At 39.4% G+C, this 20,582-nt stretch overlaps 1 protein-coding gene across 5 annotated transcripts in view; it reads left to right on the top strand.

Annotated features, from left to right (window-relative positions):
• The first annotated feature begins 1,518 nt into the window (after positions 1 to 1,518).
• lef1 (lymphoid enhancer-binding factor 1) overlaps positions 1,519 to 20,582 on the top strand; it is a 157,914-nt gene continuing 138,850 nt past the window's right edge. For 3 of the 5 annotated variants that reach the window (XM_039758154.1, XM_039758153.1, XM_039758156.1), the window contains exons 1-3: positions 1,519 to 2,611; positions 5,579 to 5,645; positions 8,528 to 8,661. In XM_039758154.1, coding sequence (XP_039614088.1) covers positions 2,411 to 2,611; positions 5,579 to 5,645; positions 8,528 to 8,661 — 402 coding nt within the window. In that variant the 5' untranslated portion in view covers positions 1,519 to 2,410. Of the gene's footprint in view, positions 2,612 to 5,017; positions 5,113 to 5,578; positions 5,646 to 8,527; positions 8,662 to 20,582 lie in introns of those variants that run through there. The other 2 variants (XM_039758152.1, XM_039758155.1) reach the window with 2 other exon arrangements.

Raw genomic sequence — 20,582 nt, 5'->3', positions numbered from 1 at the left:
ACAATTTGGCATCATGAGAAGACGAAGCCGAGTCCGGCGGCATCGGGTACAATGCAGGAAGCAGTTCTGCATAGTTCACCAGTTCAGAGTTTCTCGGGTCCAATCACCGCCGATATGCTGAGTTTGCACGTTCTCCCTGTGCATTTGTCGGGGTCTTCGCACCCAAAACGAGCAAGATAGTAAGTCTAAGATGGTCCCCTCATGAAAGCATGTGGCCATGTTTCTGAGTGCTCTCAGTCAAGAGTTGCGTCATGCCTTGCTTCGATACTGCAGGGAGAAGGTCCAGGCCTGGCAACCTCTAATGAATAAAACATTTATGGATAATTTCACAACACAACATTCTAAAATATTCGTTAATCCGTCTCAGAGTCACGTGTGGCTGGGGCCTAGACCCGCTGCACGACTTCAATGCGGGGTAAGACCCACAGACAGAGCCCACTTTTTAATGGTTAGTTAGCCCGGTATACGCTGGCAGTGGTTCAGGCTTTCGATTTCAAACCCTGAGGTTGTGGGTTCAAATCCAGCTACTAATACTATGACCATGAGGAAGTCACTTCACCAGGCTGTGCTCCAACTTAAAAAAAGTAAGCGATTGTATCTCAGATGTGTTAAGTCGCATTGGATAAAGGAGTCAGCCAGCTAATAAGTAGCATTGATAACCTGCAAGTCTACGGGGATGTGGAAGGAAATCCCACTCACGCGTGCGAACTCCATGCATGCAACGTAAATCTGCGAGGCATAACGCAGCATACTGTGCGAGATAATAATACTAATAATAATAATGTTATTGGAGAACCGTTTATCGATAATGTGCTTTGATTGTATCGGTAAAGTAATAGTTAAACGATTGATAGACAATTGATAACTTCATGTGCTCCGCAGAATGCAGTGAAGGCTTGTCTTCGTTTTCTCCTATAGGACTCTGAAAGCGCTTTATATGCTTGACATTTACCGTTATTGATTTGAAAAACAAATATATAAAATTCTGTATCTGATCATTTTTATATGAGTACGGGAAACGAGGTAAATGTAATTTTTGCCAACTGCTGGGCATCACATACTTACATATATCTTCGACAACCTTTATTTTTGTAAAAGACCCACCTGAAAATCGAATATGAGGAGGAATAATGTGTACTTGATAAAAGAATGACGGGTTCGTCCAATGAATTATTCATTCTCCGGGCAAAGTTAGGAATTTGTTCGTGTTATACAATATTTCCTAAATTGCTCTGAGCGAAAAATCAAGAGCTATGCGGCGCAGAAAACGTTAATTTAAATTCGTCCAAAGCACACCAGTCGTACATCTGGATCTTAAGTGTGTGTGTTTGAGCCGAAATATGTGGAGGCTTTAAACTCTGTGTGTGTGTGTGTGTATTATGTTACCCCGCCCTTATCTTTGGGCATTACGGTAAGAGTGTCTGCAGACTTCTCCCGCGGCCCCCCTCCCGTTCCTTGCCTGTGTGTGTGTGTTTAAATCTCACTCCCTCTCTCTCTTTCTCTCTCTCTCCTGAGTGTCAATCAGTGTGGTGTCAATCAGAGCGGCGGCGCGCCTTTCATCTCACAGACTGTGGAGCGAGAGCCGGTGTAAGATTACACACAGAGAGCCGAGCACAGCAGCGCAGCTTCACATCGTACGCACACACACACGAGCTGCGGCTACATTCGGGAGACGAGCAGGCACAAGATTTCATATAAATGTGCACGAATTCAACTTTTTAAATGTTGAGCTAACTCGGAGAGTTCGGCTGACCTAAAGAGACCGGAGAGCATCCGAAGCGCAACTACATAGACGAATACCGCCGGCTGCTGGCTAGTAAGCCAGACAACCAACCAGCTAACCAACCGCTTCTCTTCTTGGTGATTTGTCTCTCATTCATTGAGACGCACACGTCTGATCCTCAGACTTGCAAGAGAACCCTTTGAAGTGTGCGTGCGTGAGTTAGTGAGTCTGTCTGTCTACGATTCTTTTCCAGCAGGAGCGACTCGTCACTTTTACTCACCCCTGTGAGTCAAACAAGACTTCGCCACTCATAAAATTGCAGCGGTCGTATTCTAACCTGGAGTAACTTCGAATACGAGGAATCTGTTTTGAGCTTGTTTTAAACGGAGGTCAACTGAGAGCCGACATTTAAACGTTTTTTTTATTATTATTATTTATTTATTAATTTTATTTCTTTAATTTTACTCTTCTAACAATCTAAGGTGCCAGAACGCTGGCGGGACCGCAACGACTTTTTCAGATCCAAGGGTATCGGAAGAATTGTCTCACGGTAGCGGGGAGATACACGAAACGCCAGTGATTTTTTTTTTTTCTTTCCCTTTTTCCTGAATTTACTGTTTCTCGGGGAAAAACAAAACCAAAAAGGATCATCTACAAAGGGGCTTCGGTTTCTTCCTTCTATTTAAAATGCCACAGCTTTCGGGAGGTGGTGGAGGTGATCCAGAACTCTGTGCCAATGATGAAATGATCCCCTTCAAAGACGAAGGGGACCCCCAGAAAGAGAAAATTTTCGCTGAAATTAATCACCCCGAAGAAGAGGGAGACTTAGCCGATATCAAGTCCTCGCTAGTGAATGAGTCGGAAATCAACCCAAACAACCACCACGAGGTGAGTCGAGTATAGGGGTACACGCACACCACCCGGAACGCGCATTTGTGTGTTGGTTAACAGAAGAATATTTTTACGTACACCCAAAAAGTGTTATTTAATCGGACCGCCACGGAGATCTGCGTTATTTAACGTCTGCTACCCGCATTAACAGGGTGCGTGATATGAAGCGGAGTATTTCAATGGCAATAGCACTAGATGGTTAGCATGTTGTGTATGTATGGTCACCCGGCAGTGGCCTGGCCCTGGCTTGTTCCTGCCTTGCGCATGATGCGAAGGGGGAGGCTTCAGCTTCCCTGCTACCCTGTTCAGGATAAATCGGGTTTGGAAATGGAACGATGGATTAATATATAGACGGAAAAAACTACTTTTAAAAACAAACATCTTCGTTGTAATGCTGCCTGACAATCCTCCAAAAACGCAAATCTGTTACTGCTATAGGATTTTTAAATTGCTGAATATCGGCGGCATGGATGTGTTGCGTCGGTGTAAACTGTATGAGTGAGGAGAGACAGATAGCCAGGCATAATCACATATGGCCAAATACAAACATATTAGAATTTGCCCCGATCTATCCAAATATCGATAACCAGTTGTTTTTGCACTTTGGAGCATTTAACTCCTACACATACACAGGACGCACTGATAATTCAGTAGATTGTAGGCTCCCTGTTAACTTTTTTATCTTTACATCCGCGTGAGTGTTCAAATGAATTCGTTTAACACGAAATTCAGGTGTCAAGCCGAAACGGAAGTCCTCCATAGTTTAGAAAAAAAATACATTTCATCTCCGTCTCCCCCCCAAAGTCGAATACACAAAACCGACTGACTTGAGGGTGTCGGTGGGTCTCTCTAATACATTTGGAGCTTTGTAATAAGCCTCATTCCGCTTAAAAAATAATAATAAAGTTTCCCCCATTGTTTTCTTTGTTACGTCATCCTAAAAAGAGTGCCTCCTCATTTTTAAACTAGATTTTTTTTTTTTTTACCTAGACCGACACATTAGTCATCGTCTCTCATATACGCTGCTCGTGCTTTACATTCGCAATCCTCCATATTAGGGTCCTGTTATAATACAGACGCGACACGGGTTTGGAAGGCACCCGGATTTCCTATTCACAGGTGGGAGTCTCTCCCGGGACGGAGACGACCACCCTGTCGTGTTGAGGGGGCAAAGGGCACCTCCAAATAATGAGCACTTTCTGCTGTGTCTTGAGAGGGGTGTGTGTGTTAGATCAGTTCCATTTTGTTTGTGCGTCGGGAGGTAGACGGAGTTCTGCTGATTTGAGAAAAAACGAAGATCCATGAAATAAAACTCCAAGGTGGGGAGCTTTATCGTTATCAACACTTTGACCTTTTCAGTGTCATTCATCCTTCTCTAAAATTATACACACAAATTGGGATTACTTTAGTCCTGAATCTAACCATAAGTATTGTTTATTAATCGGCATGTTAGCCACTGTACACAAACGCGTCATTAAAATGAACGACCAAGTGCATGTCTGTGCCTTCTAGCTGTTTTAATTTAGCCCATTTAATAATAATAATAATAATAATAATAATAAAATTGTAACGGTGGTACATTGGGTTCACTTTTCATCTAATAAGCTGCAAAGAAACTCGCACAAGGCAGACTTAAGAGAAGGTGCACATCATGGGTCTGATAGGTTGGGGTGTTTGCTGATTCCACAAATTATCTATCTGTCTATTGAATATAATGTCTTTAACATCACTGGTGTGATGTTTTATTTCTAAACTATAACTGACTATACTTGGTATACTTTATTAAGCTAATGTTTTTATACAAATAGAAGTGAATAGGTTTGACCAGGTTTGATTGGCCTGTTAATAATAATAATTTCACTGGTATAGTATCCTTCTCATGCTCAATTTCTTGTCAAAAAGGGGTGTGCAGACAACTTATTTTCTTCATTTCAACAACTGACCTCGTGGATTTGTGTCAGGTTAAGTGGTTTGTTTAGGGATGCACAGTGTATAAGTACAGAAAATATGTCCCGCATCACAGATTTTTATAGAGTGCCTTTGCACAGAGAACAACATTTCATGGTGCTTTACAAGTATAAAACACAAAGTCGTGCAGCTCGTCAAGAGTCATACTGGCTATCAGACTAGGGAACGAGCAGTCGCCCTTACACTGTGTAGTCCATTGCCATAAGCCTAAACCTCTGAATATTGGGTTAACTCGATAGTGAACATTAACCACAAGGTGCTTTTTGAGTACAGTACCACTGTTTCTACACTGTATCTGTGTGTCTGAGGCACTGACATGTTAAATGACTCTCTCTAGCTCACACAGGAAATCACCGAGTAGAAGGAATCCACAACCTTATGATTTACAACATATATTTTTTTTTTACCCACAATGCTTACTGCACACTAAGAATATTTGATGTGTGTAAAGAAACATTTTAAATAACAGTAATCTCAACCAAAAACTAATTTTGAGGATGCAAGAGACTGGACAGGACATCATACGAGTTGTAAGTGAACTGCAGCAATAAATAAAGGCTGCAGAATTGTAACTTTGAGGGCCCCGAATGACAGAATAATTGGTTGTAAATGTTCTAATTATTATTTTGTAATCTTTAATTGAGGGGACTTTACAGAGTACCCATAGCACTTCAATGGCTGCCATTGTTTTTGGCTTCATATGCTTGTGATAAAGACACTTTTCATTGAAGCATCTTTTGCATAAATGGTAATATATTAATTGTAAACTGAAGTCTTATTAAATTAGTAGAATAATTTAAAAAAACAAAACATGGTTTTATTTATTTAGCTCCGCTTTGACTTTGCATTCAGAAACACAGAAACTGCAGGTTGCAGTGAAGTCAGTAAGTTTCTTGATGCAGGTGTGAAGATTAAATATATATATATAAAATATAATTTTATTTATTTAAATGAATGCTTGCCTTATTGACCCTTCCTGTGCTTTGATGTCTGCAGGCAGCAAGACGAACACAAGTACCCCAGGACTCGTACCACGAAAAACACAGAGAGCATCTGGACGATGGTAAGCAATGCTATTTGAGGCTGTCTGCTGCCAGCTTAAGTTGTTTCACAGTCCGTGCCTTGGCGATCGGTCGGCATCACCACGTTGTATTTAAAGAGTCTACTCTGCTACTTCAGAGTCTCTAACTCTATATGACCAGGGGGCTTTTATACTGTTTTGTAGTAGAATATGCACTTCTGACAGTTGTAGAGACACCTGCTGTCTAGTTTTATCGTGAAGTTACTTGTCTCGTGCTATTGAAGACGATATACATGAGGGTGCTTATTTGTTAGACAAAACAGCATTATGACATCTAGCAACGTTTGACAAACATTTTTAGTAAGAGTAGCCAGTTGTTCATTAAATGTGAATTTAAATCTTACACTGTACATATACAGTATTACAGACTTCTAATGTCATGGATAATTTTACAAAAATGTCTTCAAGAAAAAGAGGGCCATTTAAAGCTCCTTAAAAAAAAAACAAACAGTTTAAAAAGAAATAAAAAACTAAGTTCATAATTAGTTGACCATGGCTGTCCAATTCTGCATGTGCTTTTTGGTTAGATCTTTAAAATGAAAATAAGTCAAATGGGGAATTTTTGCAAGTGTTAGCTGAGTAATGATGTATGTACAGTATGCTTTACTGAGGAAAATTATGTACTGTTTGAGAAATCTGTGAGCATAAATATATGTGCATATACTGTATAGTGTGCTTATAACGTATAAACTGACAGAATCTGAGTGAATCTGTGGAAAGCATGCATGAGTGTAAGATGTTTGTTACAGGATAAGTGTGACTAAAGTATAAAACATAGTAGTCCGACTTGTATCGTTTTGTGTTTAAGTAGGTCAATGCGTATAAAAGTGCATGTTGTAAGTAGTATATGTGCCTGTACAATGCATACAGCATACGCATGAATGTTTATGCGAGTTATACATATGCAGCCCTGAGTAAAATTATATGTGCTTCTCTGAGAAATCATCTATTGAGTATATAAGGAGCAGGTTGTTTGTGGTGTGTGTGTCATAATGATCCTCTCTGGTGTCTTTATGCTTTGTATCCGTGTTTTGCTATAAGAACTTCAAGACAGATTTAGTGCTATGGCAATAAAGAAAAACGGCGTTTTTATAATGTGTTCAATAGGACATCAATGACGTTTATAGCAATGTGTCATGTCCATGTAGACATTTAATATACTGTATATTTAAATATTTGAGAAAGTGTATACTACAAAGAGTGTATGTGTGCATAAAATGTTCATGTATTTACAAAATATACCCTGTGTGCAAGTGTTCATGTATTCATATTGTGTATGGTAGTGTAAGTATGCCTGAATAAACAGTTTTTATGCACGCCCTGTTTTCATCTGCAGTATATGGAACATACGTAAAACAGTCTATGCAGGCACATTGACACTGCTATACATATATAATATACATAAAGTGTATACTTCATGATGCAGTGTATTCTGTGTGTGTGTGTGTGTGTGTATATGTATATATATATATATATATATATATATATATATATAATCTGTAATCTTGATTAGCTATATTATCTGTGAGTCTGTATCCTTGTTGTTTATGTTTCTGCTGCTAAATTTCTTGACAGGATTATTAAAGTTTATCTAATCTAATATCCTGTGTGTGTATCTATATTTATCTGTATATTGTAAGAGCATTCTGTATATAGCTGGAGAGGTATATACAAATACAACAGTACACTTTCATTGGCGTGTATTGATACATTTGTTAGTAGACCATTGCATTTGTCCTGCACACAAGTACAATTGTTGGTACCTTTTTGTGCCTCGTTCTTCATGAGTGGAGTTTAAGGTGCATGAAGTGACGCGTGTTAACGTTGTCCGTTAAGTGTAGTTTTAGATTATTTACCCCAGCCTGCCTGCTAAGAGTGACTTCACTGCCAGCTGCAGATGAATCCTGTTTATGCGGTATAAAGTACGCTCCTAAAATGTGTGCAGGACAGTGGTTTCCATTTCATTGTAAAACAGAGCGTCGTTTTAAAGCACATTGCTATCGGTTTCACTGCCTTTCTTCTCTCTCTCAAGATGAGCATCAAAGAGCTGTTTAGTTTCCAAAGTCCCCCTTCTGACATTTGGAAGGAGTGGGAGAGGCGGAGAGGGCAAGTGTGCCTGAATGCAAAAGGTTGCAGCAGCAGTGGGGCATCCTTGTTTGACAGAATGGATGCCTTTTCTTCTTAATTGCTTTTAATTGGCGTGACTGGACAGAATTGTTCCGCTGAATAATATCTCTTTCCTGGTTTCTGGCAAAGGCTGCTGTGTGCTGTGTGCCCTCCAAAGAGGCAGTGTATGTGGAGTGAATATTAGCACTCTGGATGATCCCGAGCAATTCACATTTAAAAGACATTTTTATAGTTTTCTAATGTAGATGCAACCACTGTTTTGGGATTTGAGTTGTAACGTTTCTATTCAAAAGTTACTTGAGTGACGATGGGAGGGGAAAAAAGACAAAGCTATTGTTTCTTATGGCAGCACTTTTGCAGATGAGCAAGGCAGAAGGCATTAAGGTTCGTACTGTTGCCATACAGGTCCTGCATTCTGGATCCAAATCTCATGTAAATGCCAAATGGACTTTCTTCTTGTGTCCGTGTGGATTTCCCTTTGGGTGTCCCGGCTTTGCTCTTACATTTCCAAAGACACTGCAGGTTAGATTAATTGGACGTTCTAAACTGGCCCTGTGTAAGTGATTCCTGCGACTGGCCTGTCTTGTGCAGAACTGTTTCCTGCCTGGCACCCAGGATCCTGAATGGGATTAAGCAGGTTTGAGAATGTTACATATTTATTAACTTGAGATTGTTATGATGTAAGCATTTTGGGAGAAATGCATATTTTGAACTTCTTTTATCTGTTTTGTTTTTAGGGAAGCACCAGGATGGAAGCTTATATAACAAAGGTCACCCTTATACAGGATACCCTGGGTACATCATGATGTCTAACATGAGCAATGACTCGTACATGTCTAATGGCTCTTTGTCTCCTCCAATGCCCCGAACAGTAAGTTGGCTATTGAGTTCAGTTCCTGTGACATTCTTGAATGCCTGAGTCACTTTGAGTCACGCTGATATTGTGCTGGGCTGAGGTCTAGACAGCGGAGAAAGGGTTTTGACTTGGCCTTCAGGTGCCCAAGATTGGGATTGGTTTTACGTTTTCCTAGATAAATTCTTTTGGCAAGTAAAGGTGAAAAATGCAAATATATATTTTTCCTTTTGACATTTGTAATGTGATTTGTCACTTATACCTCTTTGAATGTATTTTGTATTTAATCTGGATGGCCTGAAAAAGCAGGTGCAAGCTACTTCACATTCAATGAAAAGGAAAGATGCATTTTGTTTAAACTGTATATACGTCATGCTGTTCAAGTCGAGGGTTTTAGGCTTCAGTCTGTCTATTTCTAGGGAATGGTGAAGGCAGCTGTATAATATGCTTACCCCCTTTTGGCAGTTCTCTATTTTAATAGTTCTGGCCTTAATGATGTTAAAGGAAGAGTCTGCAAAAGTTTCTAAGCTATTATAAACTAGCGTGATTATTTTTTTTTCCCCCTAGTAAGATGAGTTAAAACAAATTGTTGTTAAGGCCGGGTAGCAAGACTGACAAAAATGCTTTGAAATGTGCTGGGGTCAGTAACCTGAGCTGACAGATAGTTACTACATGTGATCTGGGTAATTTCATTGTATGCTAGTAGACTCTCTGATTTGCAGCATAAAATTTCGAAAGGTTTGAAGGAATTTTTTTTTTTGATTGGGGATATAAATATATTACCCAGACACACCAGGATCTCACGACTAATAAGTGCTGGTGTTCTCTATTGTTTGGGACAATGCTGTTCTGTCAACATTGAGACCGCACGGCCAGGCCCAGGCCCTCTTGTGAACATAATTGTTTCTAGTAAAGTTAAAAAAAGAACCAGGAAGATTGTGCCGTTTTTTTTTTTTTTCCCTTCTTCAAAAGGTATGTCTGTAGGTCACCATGAGGAAAACATTCCTTTGCGGCTTGCTGATGGGAAGATTAGTTTCAGAGCTGCTGTGTGCTTTGCTCACTGTCAAAAATACAAGTCTAGAGGTAGAGGGTAAAATGCACGTTTTTTGGTTTTTTTTGCCCTTCCTCTGAGTTTCATCACATAAATAGAAATTGTCAAACTCTAGCGGGGTTATAAAAGGTAACGTCAATGTGTTTTACCATACTTTTTTGATTTGGGGAAAAAAAAAAGCGTCTGCTTCCTTTTGTGATAGCTAATGAAACGAGTCTGAAAAAGACTGTACTAAGAAGGAAGCTGAAATGACTATATGGTTAAATTATATAAATACTGTAATTAGTAGGTAGGCATAAACTGTGGCCTAGTGGTCAGGCATTGGCCAATAAGCTGCAAAGTGGCTGGTTCAGTCCAAGTAGTCTTTAGGTTTAATTCAACTAATTTTTTATGGTAATGTTTATTATGAAATGTTTGTATTAGACTGAAGCAGAACATTTAGCAGTGTTCAAACTTACAAAATGCCTTCATGTAAATGATAAATATGGATAATGCATCAACTGAGCTAAAATTTAAGTCCTCTGCATATATTCATAACTTTTTTGTTTTTAAATTCTGGTATGCTCATTTAAACAGTGTATGTGTGTGTGTATATGTGATCTCTCACATAGAGAGATATAAGGCTAAATAGAAAAGTATTTCTGATTTGTGTGTAAACTAAGGTCTCCTGTCGTAGCACGCTCCTAGCTTAATCATACAAACTACGTTATCAGTTCATTCTTGACGACTGGCCTGCATGAAGTCTGCATTGCACAGTCAAGGTGTTATCATGTTGGCATCGCCTTTCAGTTGCCACATCTCAAAGGCAATTTTTGTTTTGTGCTCAGAAGGGGACAGACACTACCAGAGTAACAGAGTATAGGGAAAAGGACATTTAGTCAAAAGAAGTAACACCGATGGGTGAAAAGGACCAGAAGTGTGAGAAGAAGTGTGCTTGACTGTTGTAGCTGTCACATGGCTTCAGCCAAAGTTATTCACGGGTGGCATAAAGGTGTGTTGTAAAGTTTGTTTGGAGCACTCCAGGTGGTATGCTGAAGAAATGTTTTGTATTTTTTCTTCATTTAATTCCATTTATGTAAGCAAGCATACGATTTTTATATATTTGTATAGTGTAAGGGTCTCCAGCTCCAGTCCTGGAGAGCTACTGTGGCTGCAAGTTTTCATTCTCTTTTCTTAATTAGTGACCCATTTTTGCTGCTAATTAACTATTTCCCTTTATTTAAATGGACATTTCTTGAGACTCTGACCGCTGAGTTGATTCTTTTTTTCGTAAATGGCACCTAAACATAAATTTGATATGAAGTGAGCCAACAGTTGAGCAACTGAGTTGGGGCCTCAAACTCCAAATTCACTTCATTCATTTTCTTAATTTGAAGCCAATTCTCGTTGCTAATTAAACACGTTATTTAATTCAATGGCGCTCATTCTGCCATGGCAGATATTTCCAAAACTGTTGATTTTCTTTTTTAAGAGCGCTGGCTGTCAAAATGTTTTGTGGACCTGAGCAGATCGACATTACTGAGGCCTTCACCTTTCTTTATTTTCAGTTATTGTGTGATGGACGCAGGTGGTTGTTCATGGGTTGGTACATTTTGTGTCTTAATATTGTTTGGTTGCTAATTAAGGAAAAAAAAAAATTAAGGGGCCTGAGTCTTAAGTTGTGCATCAATTAAAATTAAGGAAAAGAGTTAATTAGCAGCAAAATTTGATCACTAATTAAGAAAAGGGTTAGAATGAAAACCTGCAGCCACCGTAGCTCTCCAGGACTGGAGTTGGAGACCCCTGGTATAGTGTGTATGTGTGTATATATAATATATAGTGTGTGTGTATAATGTAAACATTTTGTTTTTTACAGTTTTGTAAATGGCATGCACCATCAATAGCGGATTTAAAAAGCAAAGACCCCCCCACAGGCTCCTCTATACACTTGCCATGATATAGACTGCTGGTGTTTTTTTACTTGTGCCTTCAGCTGATTTTTATACTTCTAGGACCTACATCCATTATTACCTCTAAAGATTGTTTTAAAGTCATGACTTTGACTGTTTCTGTGTATGGCCTTTTGTATGTACATTTTAACAAAATATTGACAAAAGACAAGATTGTGGTGTGTGTGTATAATCCAGAAAATCTTATTGTTTGTACTTGTAAGATGATAGAGGGAGAGACATAGATTGTTTAATACAACAAAGAAAAAAGGTGTTTTGAACTTCTTTATTGATTAAAATATACACACAGACACGTGTATGTTTGTTTGTTGTGAGTGTGTGTTGCTGAATATTCTTGATGTGTCACTTTCCTCCGTTTATATATTTAAAAACTAAAATGCTTACCTAATTGTGTCAGCCAGTGCCCAGGAGCTCCTAATTGCAGCCTTTGTGTCATCTAATGTAGCAGAAGATAAAACTCATTCCTGGTGCAGACTGCTTTTCTTGTACCTGCCCATGAAGCTCCTTTGATCCCAGTGTTCCTAGTCAGGCAGAGGAACTTCCCTGTGTTGATTTATATTTTGAAAGTGCTATTCAGTAGGGTGATCATAGACCTCACACCACCCTGCCATGTGTCATGTAAAAATCTTCAGTTATTCATGCAAGGCATTGGTTGATTTTTATCTTACTGTACAATTCTGTTGTTTGCTTTGCGATTATGCTTTCCCTCAAAAGTGTTCTGTAACAAAAAAAAAGAAACCTGCAGTTTAATATATTAAATAAATTGATCAGAAAATTAACTGTACATTCAAATGTATGCATGTTTTAAATTTTATCCACTACTGTTCTTCATTTTGGAATAAAAAACATAGGATGGATGTGCTTTACATCTGGCTGCTCGGTTGGTGAATCCAATCTTTTCTGGTACAGTACAGCTCTGAAAGTATTCTTTCATCTTGGGCATAGACATGTGAAGTGACTTAATTAGGGGAGCAGATTTACCCTTGCAGTCTATAGGAGTTCAGATCCAATTTCTTATTCCAAACCATAGCTTGAATTTTTATTTTTTTTTTGTTTAGTGTCTTGGGCCTCCTTTTACAGACAAATTGTCAGCTTTTACTCTGCCTATCAAATGCACAATGTCTAGAATGGTCAACCACATAAAGACTACACTTTTATAAAGGAAATTTTTAAAAGTATAATTAATGATGTATTAGAAAATTAAGACATAAAGTCAGTAAATCAACTAGAGTGGAAATTTCCTAATGCATTCCTGTGCTCCAGGACTAGAATTTAAAACCTAGGAATTAGTAGAGAAGACTCTTACAGGGTCTTGGTAGAGTTTGTTAATCCAGAAAAAAGGAATGTGAAGCAACTTGAGTCTTGTTTTAAAGCCTTTGAAGAAGGAAAACAATGATCATGACAGCTCAAATTATAGCATGCAGTGCGTAGACAAAGGAGCCTCTACCTCTTTAATATGCTGCTGGACGCTGCCTGCGGTCCGCTTTTAAGCGTGCTCTGTTTATGTTGAATTGACATGGCAGGAAGAAATCAGCAGTGGCTGGCTAACACCAGCCTAACGCTGAGCCTTGAAGGCGTCTGGCGTTGTGCCTTTGCTTAGCCAGCAGAACCACGAATGTCTTGTTCTGTGCTCTGAAAGCGCGTCAATAAATGTATTTTTTTTATATATGGCACCTTTTGCGGCTAATACCATCTTTAGAATTTTGTGAGAACAGCACATATACTTAACAATTTTTATTTTAAGCAATAGCAGCTAGACTGTCAAATGAGCCGTTCAGTTTTGGGGTAGAATCTGTGATCTCAAGCCAAAATCTGCACCCATTTGGAAAAGCAGTGGACCAATCTCTTTGGTAATTTTGGGGGAAATTCTCTTCTTTGATGTGCTTATTTGCTTCATTTCATGAAATTCTAGCACATCTGAGGATGGAGTACTGAAAGATTTGGTTCAGCTTCAACCCCAAACCTTTTGACGTTTTATTTTTTTTTGTCTTCCCCACCACTGTCTCAAAATCTTGTGGACTCCAGCTATATTTCATTTGGTGATTAACAAAAAAAATAGAACCGGAACCAACTCCTAGGGGAGTCCTCGTAATTGTGCAGGACTACAGAGGGGCTGCCCTGGCCCCCCAGACTTGCTGATTCATGGATTTTGTAGCCGCTTTGATGTGGCTCTCGACTTGGACCAACTGCAAATGATTATGCTACACTTTATTGTATTTGGGACTGGCTGGCACATGCTAGCACTGTTTGTCATCAAGTCACTGGCGTTCTGTGAGGCAGACAGAATCTACCCTAAATGCTGGGTATGGGAAAGGTCTGGAGATGTCATACAGTTGTGCTGCCACCTCGCTGATGGCAAACACGAACAATTATTAAACTAGAGGCTCGGAAGCCTTTCTGGGTTATTGCCCCAAGATCAGAGGTGTCAAATTCGGATCCTATAGGGCTGCAGGATTTTGTTCCACCCATTTTGATAATTAACAGCCAATTACTATTGATGATGAAACACTTTTTAACATAATTGTAATTAAAATGCTTTTTAAGACTCAAGTGTTTTTTATTTCCCATAATGGTAGTAGGGTGTTATGGCATCCGTTAATAGCTAACATCGGTACAAGTCAAGCAAAATGACACTTTATTGGCTAACTGAACAGATTACAATATGCAAGCTTCTTCATTTTGCCTCAGGCTTGCATATTATAATCTGTTCAGTTGACCAATAAAAGTTGTCACTTGGTTTGACTTATCATTAATGGAGGATGGAGCAATAAAGATACGCAAAGTGAGTCGGCATGACAAGCTAACCTGATTCAATTTACACCAGTGTGTGTCCATCAGGTGAAAATCTGTGATATTTTGGTTCACAAAACATTTTGACAGCACACCTCTTGGGGTTGGATCGGAGGAATCAACCGCTTTGAAAATGTCTGTTGTGGCCAATATATGAGCATCACCAACCCAAATGGTTTCACAAACATCAAGAATTACCTTCTAATGAAGACATTGGTTGAATTTTTGAGGCTCCTGTTTTAGCTGGTCATATGTTGGCTCTCTTTGATCTTTTAAGTGTTTATTTTTTATTATTGACTAGCAGCTGAACAAAAATGACATCCAGAGTGTGACACCCCTGCTTTTGATGGAAAACTGTATGTAGCAGCGATGTGCAGAAGCAAATTCCACAGATAAGCCGCATTTGTAAAATGGCGTAAAGTACAATTTTAAAAGCATGTTGGAATAGTGTGGTGTAGTGGTTAAGGCTTTGGACTGCAAAGCCTGTGGTTGTGGGTTCAGATCCCGCTACTGACACGGTGTGACCTTGAGCAAGTCACTTGACCTGCCTGTGCTTCCACTGGAAAACCAAAAGAAACGCAACCAGTTATATATCATAAATGTTGTAAGACGCCTGGGATAATGGAGTGGGCCAAATAAGTAAATGTAATTTGATCTCTTGCCACAAATTTAAAACTTCTCTAGTTTGATCCCAGTGGGGTTTCTCAAGTTCCCTACCTACTTGTAAAGCAAAGACAGCCCGTTTGGTGGACCCAAGTGAGGGTGTCCACCATTTTTTCGATGGCGGATTAGCGACCCCCGCAGGATGGTTCCTGCTTTGCACCCATTGCTCCAGACTTATACCTCCAGCTGCTTGCAGTTATCATAAAAGTTTTAAAAACAAACATTTGGATGAATGAAAACATATTCGGTAAAGGAGGGCGGACGCACCACGCAGTACTCTAAGCTGGCGCAAGTGCTGCTACGTTTGCTCTCACCGCCTCTTCTTCTCAACAGTCGTCGGCTGCGGCAGAAAGGAAGTTGAAGCTTAATTTAGCTCCTCCGGAAGGCGCGTTGTCTTCGCACGTGTTGCACAAAGCCTTTTTTTTTTTTTGGACTCTGTCAATCGGGCAGCTGTCGTCTTAAGTGTGTTTTTGTTTTTCACACTTCCTTTCCAAATGCTTTCCCGGCTAGAAATGCTAAATAGCGCAAACAAATCTGAGTGCGCATGCGTATAAGTGTATAAGAGCCTGCTCACCGGGCGGCAGAGGTTGGCGCAGTCGCATTACCTGCAGAAAGAGCGCGCACAAGGGCCAGTAAGGAACGCGCCCGGTCTCGAGTCCGCCAAGCGAAGACCGTCGCAGGTCTGGTCGTCTTTGGTGGAGGTTCAGTCATGTGTTTTTTATTTTTAACATTTCAAGAGTGTTTTGGCTTTTAATCCGGACGTGCTGCCAGTGCACACAGTTCGAGGGGTGAGTTAAAAAAAAAATGAAAAGAGTTTTAACATTTTTTTTGAAGAAAGGGGTACCTCATCTGTTCTGTAATCCGAATCCCCCTGTCATTTGAACCACAGGATTTAGAGACCCGGTAATTATTAAATAAATGAACTCCGTGTTTCTAATCCTTGACGTTTAAATTCGGTGCAGCTGTTTTTGATTCTTCTTTTAGCAAAATAAAGGGAGATGAACTTGCCTACTTCTATATCATACTTACCACAAGACTCAACAGTCGGCAGTTTAACTTAAGTTACAGGTTTTTGTTTTTTTTATAATACTAGGCCCTCGCGAAACTGTCACCCAGCACGGGCAACGCTAATCAGATAGGAGACTGCTGGAAAAAAACGGTTAACGTCTGGGTTGAACATGCGCAGGCCTCTCCAGACAATTTGCACAAGAAAGAAACGGTTTGGCCGCACGTGCGACTGCCTTTTGATTGTGTTTTTTTTTTAACCTCCTTTGTGAAATACGCTTTGATGTGACACGAACATCTGATGGTGCAGCATTTTTTTTTTTTATTCCTGTCTTCATTTCCACAGCGCCAGAGAAGCAGTGATGACTGAGATTCGGACCTGCTTTAGCAGTCCTAAGCTTTATATGACAGCATTCCTTCCCTGGTAAAACCCTCTTAAAGGTGTTCTGGCAGAACTGTGAATACAAAGCTACACATTCTCTATGGCCGAATCATAGATTGACTTGACTCTTTGGGTCACTGAATCCTACCCATGAATTTTGTGATACTTAATGTTTGTCCGGTCAAAGTATTTTCCACATCTACAGTGGATAAAGAAAGTATTCAGAGTCCTTACCTTTCTGCATGTGTTATTGTTTTGTAGATTTAATTTTAAATGGATACATTTTCCAGTTTTGCTCATCAGTACAATACAATACGCTACCGCGGCTGTTCGTTTGTCTGTCCAGGATTTTAAATCACCTGTAGCTCGCAAAACGTTTGACCGATACACATATACTACATGACGTCTACTATCCGCGTTCGGGGTGGTGATTGACCGCCCAAGGTTATTCCTTTTTTTTTTTATTTTATTTTATTTTATTGTTGAATCAACTCTCAGCAGCGGCCAGCAGGGTGACCATGCTGCGCATGCGTACAGGCGCTGTTCTCATCCCTACCCCCTTCGCCGTCACTTGCCCAACCTCTTCATATCTTAAGTCATTATTGAGGGAGATTGAAGACTTAAGTGGCGGCTTAAGTAATTTCAAGACAAACACTGACTTAATCAGTTTTAACGCGAAAAGATGCAGACGAATGAAGAGAAGAAGCGGATTCAAAAAGTTTCATCACTTTTTTTTTTCTTAAACCCTATTAAGAATTAAAAAAAAAAAAAAAGTGCATCACTTTTCTACATAGTAAAATTTTCTGCATATTTCGTTTGCAATGTAATTTTCCCGACGTCGTTCCAGCTTTTTAATGCCCAATTAATACTCCTCCCTCTTTCCAACAAAAATATAAAAGTGTGGAAAGTTTTTGAACGCCCCTTGTATTATGACAAAGCAAAAGACATGTTTTCAGAAAAAATTGCAAATTTATGAATTAAAGCAAAATCAAAAGTCTTTCTTTAATAGAAATATTCTGACTCTTAATTTACTACTTTGTAGAAGCCCCATTGGTAGCAATTCCTGCTTAAACGCCTTCTTGAAGAAGTCTCCATAAGCTTTGCACACCCAGATTCAGGCACATTTTTCCATTCTTCCTGGCAGATGCTCTCAAGCTCCATTAGATTGGATAGGAAGTATTGGTAAACTGCCAATATAAGGTCTCTTCACATGTGTTCTTTGGGGTTTAAGTCTGAGCTTTTGGCCTGGCCACTCAAGGACACTTAGAGACTTGACCTGAGTGCTTTTTTCGCTGTACGCCACCTTTTTTTGTGTGTGAAAAGGTGAACTGTCATCCTAATTTGAGGTGGCATGCCCTATAAAGTAAGTTTTCTCCAAGGTTCACATTCATCTGTCCTTCGGCTCCAACCAGTCTCTTTGTCCCTGCTGCTGAGAAGCACGGCATACCATGATGCTGTTGCTACTGTACTTCACTGAAGCCTTTCTTGCCCGATTACTCAGTTTGGTTGGACAGCCAAGTCTAGGAAGAGTCCTGCTATTCAAGACTTCTTCCTTTTAACAACTATTGATGCCACTGTGCTCCCCCGGAACAGTCAAAGCTTTAGGAAATGGTTGTATCTACTTGCTCTGGTCTATGTCACACCACAGTTTGATCGTGGAGTTCTAGCAAAGTGTTCCTCTGACTTAATGGCTTGGGTTTTTTTTTTTTGTCCTGACATGCATTGTGACTTGTGGGTCCTTACATACACAGATGTGTGCCTTTCTAAACAATATCCAGTCAATTCAGTTTGCCATAAGTGGACACCAGGTTCTAGACATATCTTGAAGATAACTAAAGCAAACAGGATGCACCTGACCACACTTTGGAATGCCACAGTAAAACGTCTGTTCATCCACTGAACAATGTCATATCCAGGCAGAGGAGTAGCTTCAGTGACAGACTTTTGTCACTGTCTTGCTCCACTGACAGACTGAGGAGATCGTTCCTCCTCCACACAATGCAACTCTTCAATTCCATCCGGGGGAGTAAATGCTAACATTACTCAGTTATTTTCTGTTTTTACATTCATTTTTATTACTATTTAATTTAATATTGTTTTTTGTATCAGTATACTGCTGCTGGATTATGTGAATTTCCCCTTGGGATTAATAAAGTATCTATCTATCTGAAGACTTTTTGAATTCACTGTACCTATAAATGCTTCATAAAGCAACCAAGATGCAGCATGTACTTTTTACAGAATACACTGCATGATTTTCTCACAGCTTTGAAAATTTGAAATGGTGAGGCTATATGTATATACAGTGTGTGTGTTTATATGTATATATATTTCAGCAGAACAATGCTCATCAGTCCTATTAATCTAAAATAGAGAGATTCACTGATGTGGTTTTCTAAATATGTTTACAGGATATATATGGGTGTATATGTATGATGAGATGTGTAATGTGTGGGTTGTTGAAAATTAGTTCATAAAATATGTAGCAGTATGAAGATAAGTCTGAAGGCATCAGGTGTGATGTTTGAGGGGTGTGTGTGAAGGGTACAGAATGTTAATGCAGTAAGTGTAAATTTATACATCTTTAATGGAGTTGTTTTGGAGAAAGTAGGGAAGTTCTGCTTCTTTGGTGATATGTTGACTGCAATTTGTGGTGCAGGTACACCAGTGACAGTGAGTATGAAAGGTGCAAAGAACAAATCTTTGGAGTAGTACCCCAGTTTGACTTTTAAAGGAGTGCCCTTGCATTGAAGGGGATGACTTATTAATGCCATGTGTAAAGTAGTATGGGAGTGAGACATGGTTGATGAAGCAAAGCTAGAAAGAAAAATCAGATCAGGTGCCGTGTAGGAGAGAGAGATAGGAAGATGAATATTGAGTTAAGAGAAAGGCGTAGTGAGAAGGTGGTAGGTGTTCTGCTGAGGGGAAACTGGCTGTGAGCCACATGTGCAAAATTACAGAAGGTTAAAGGATAATTAGATGAAGATTTACACCAAAATGGAGATGGAGGGAGATGAACGAAATCATGATTGGAGGTGGTGTCAGATGATATGAAAAGAATGGGGGTCACTCTAAGGGATGCTCATGACTTCAGAGTGTAAAGGATAGAGATGTGGGGGTCATCCTGAGTAAACCTGGAAAACGGCCATTATGCCTTTGGTGGTGATGACGATGATTAGTGAGTCTGTGTACTCTAAAGGTGCACAGAAAACACTTTGGTTGCTTTGCAATGTTTTAACAATATCAAACCCCTCAATCCAAGTCAGGTTTGTGGAAGGCAGAGCCTTTCCTGGCCGGAGTTAATTTTTTTTATAGTACTGTTCATTTATTGCAGGTGCACAGTAAGTAGCAACATTTTCTGAGGTAAAATGCAAGTATTAATTTTTCAAATGGCTAAATACAGTAAACACACAATGATTTGGGAAAACAAAATAATTTGAACCAATTAACATATTATGTTTCAGTATTTCCCTAAACTTTAAATAATTCATTTTACTTTTTGCTCTGTTACAGAAAAGAATACAATTTAATGATTTGTGCCTTAAAATATGTTGTCTATGCAATTCCTGGCTCAATTTACATAAAGTGTTGTTTCAGTATTATTTTGAGCATGCTTACCCTTTTTCAGCCTTCAACATAAACATAAGTATTGTTTTTAATAAAAGTTCAGGGTATTTGCAGGTTCAGGACATTCTGTCTGATAGGAAGGAGAGAGAGAAAAACTGGCAACCCTTTTCATAAGCTGATAAGTTTGGAAAACATGATTTACTCTGGTGTTGGTTCTGGTATTTTCTGTCAAGTTACAGTTTTGGATGTTGTAATGATGAGGAAGAGAATATGGTGTATGACCAAAAATAAGGAGTTAGTTTGATTGACCAAGGCAAATTGTATGTGTTTGTGGCTTTTGGATTGTCTAGTCCTGTATTTCTAACTTTTGCCTAAAAAACATTCAGTGACATTCTGCTGAATAAAGCAGGCAAGAAAAAGGGTTGGTGGTAAATTAATTTATTTCCAAGTTCTACTTAAAGACTTGATAGTACTGTACATGATAAACAATATGGCCCACGGTTAAAATCGCAGCAGTAAGTAAGGCCACAAA

This window comes from Polypterus senegalus, chromosome 7, assembly GCF_016835505.1.
Source record: "Polypterus senegalus isolate Bchr_013 chromosome 7, ASM1683550v1, whole genome shotgun sequence".
Taxonomy (NCBI): domain Eukaryota; kingdom Metazoa; phylum Chordata; class Cladistia; order Polypteriformes; family Polypteridae; genus Polypterus; species Polypterus senegalus.
Note: the sequence above shows the minus strand (reverse complement) of the source record. Positions and strands in the feature narration are given on the sequence as shown.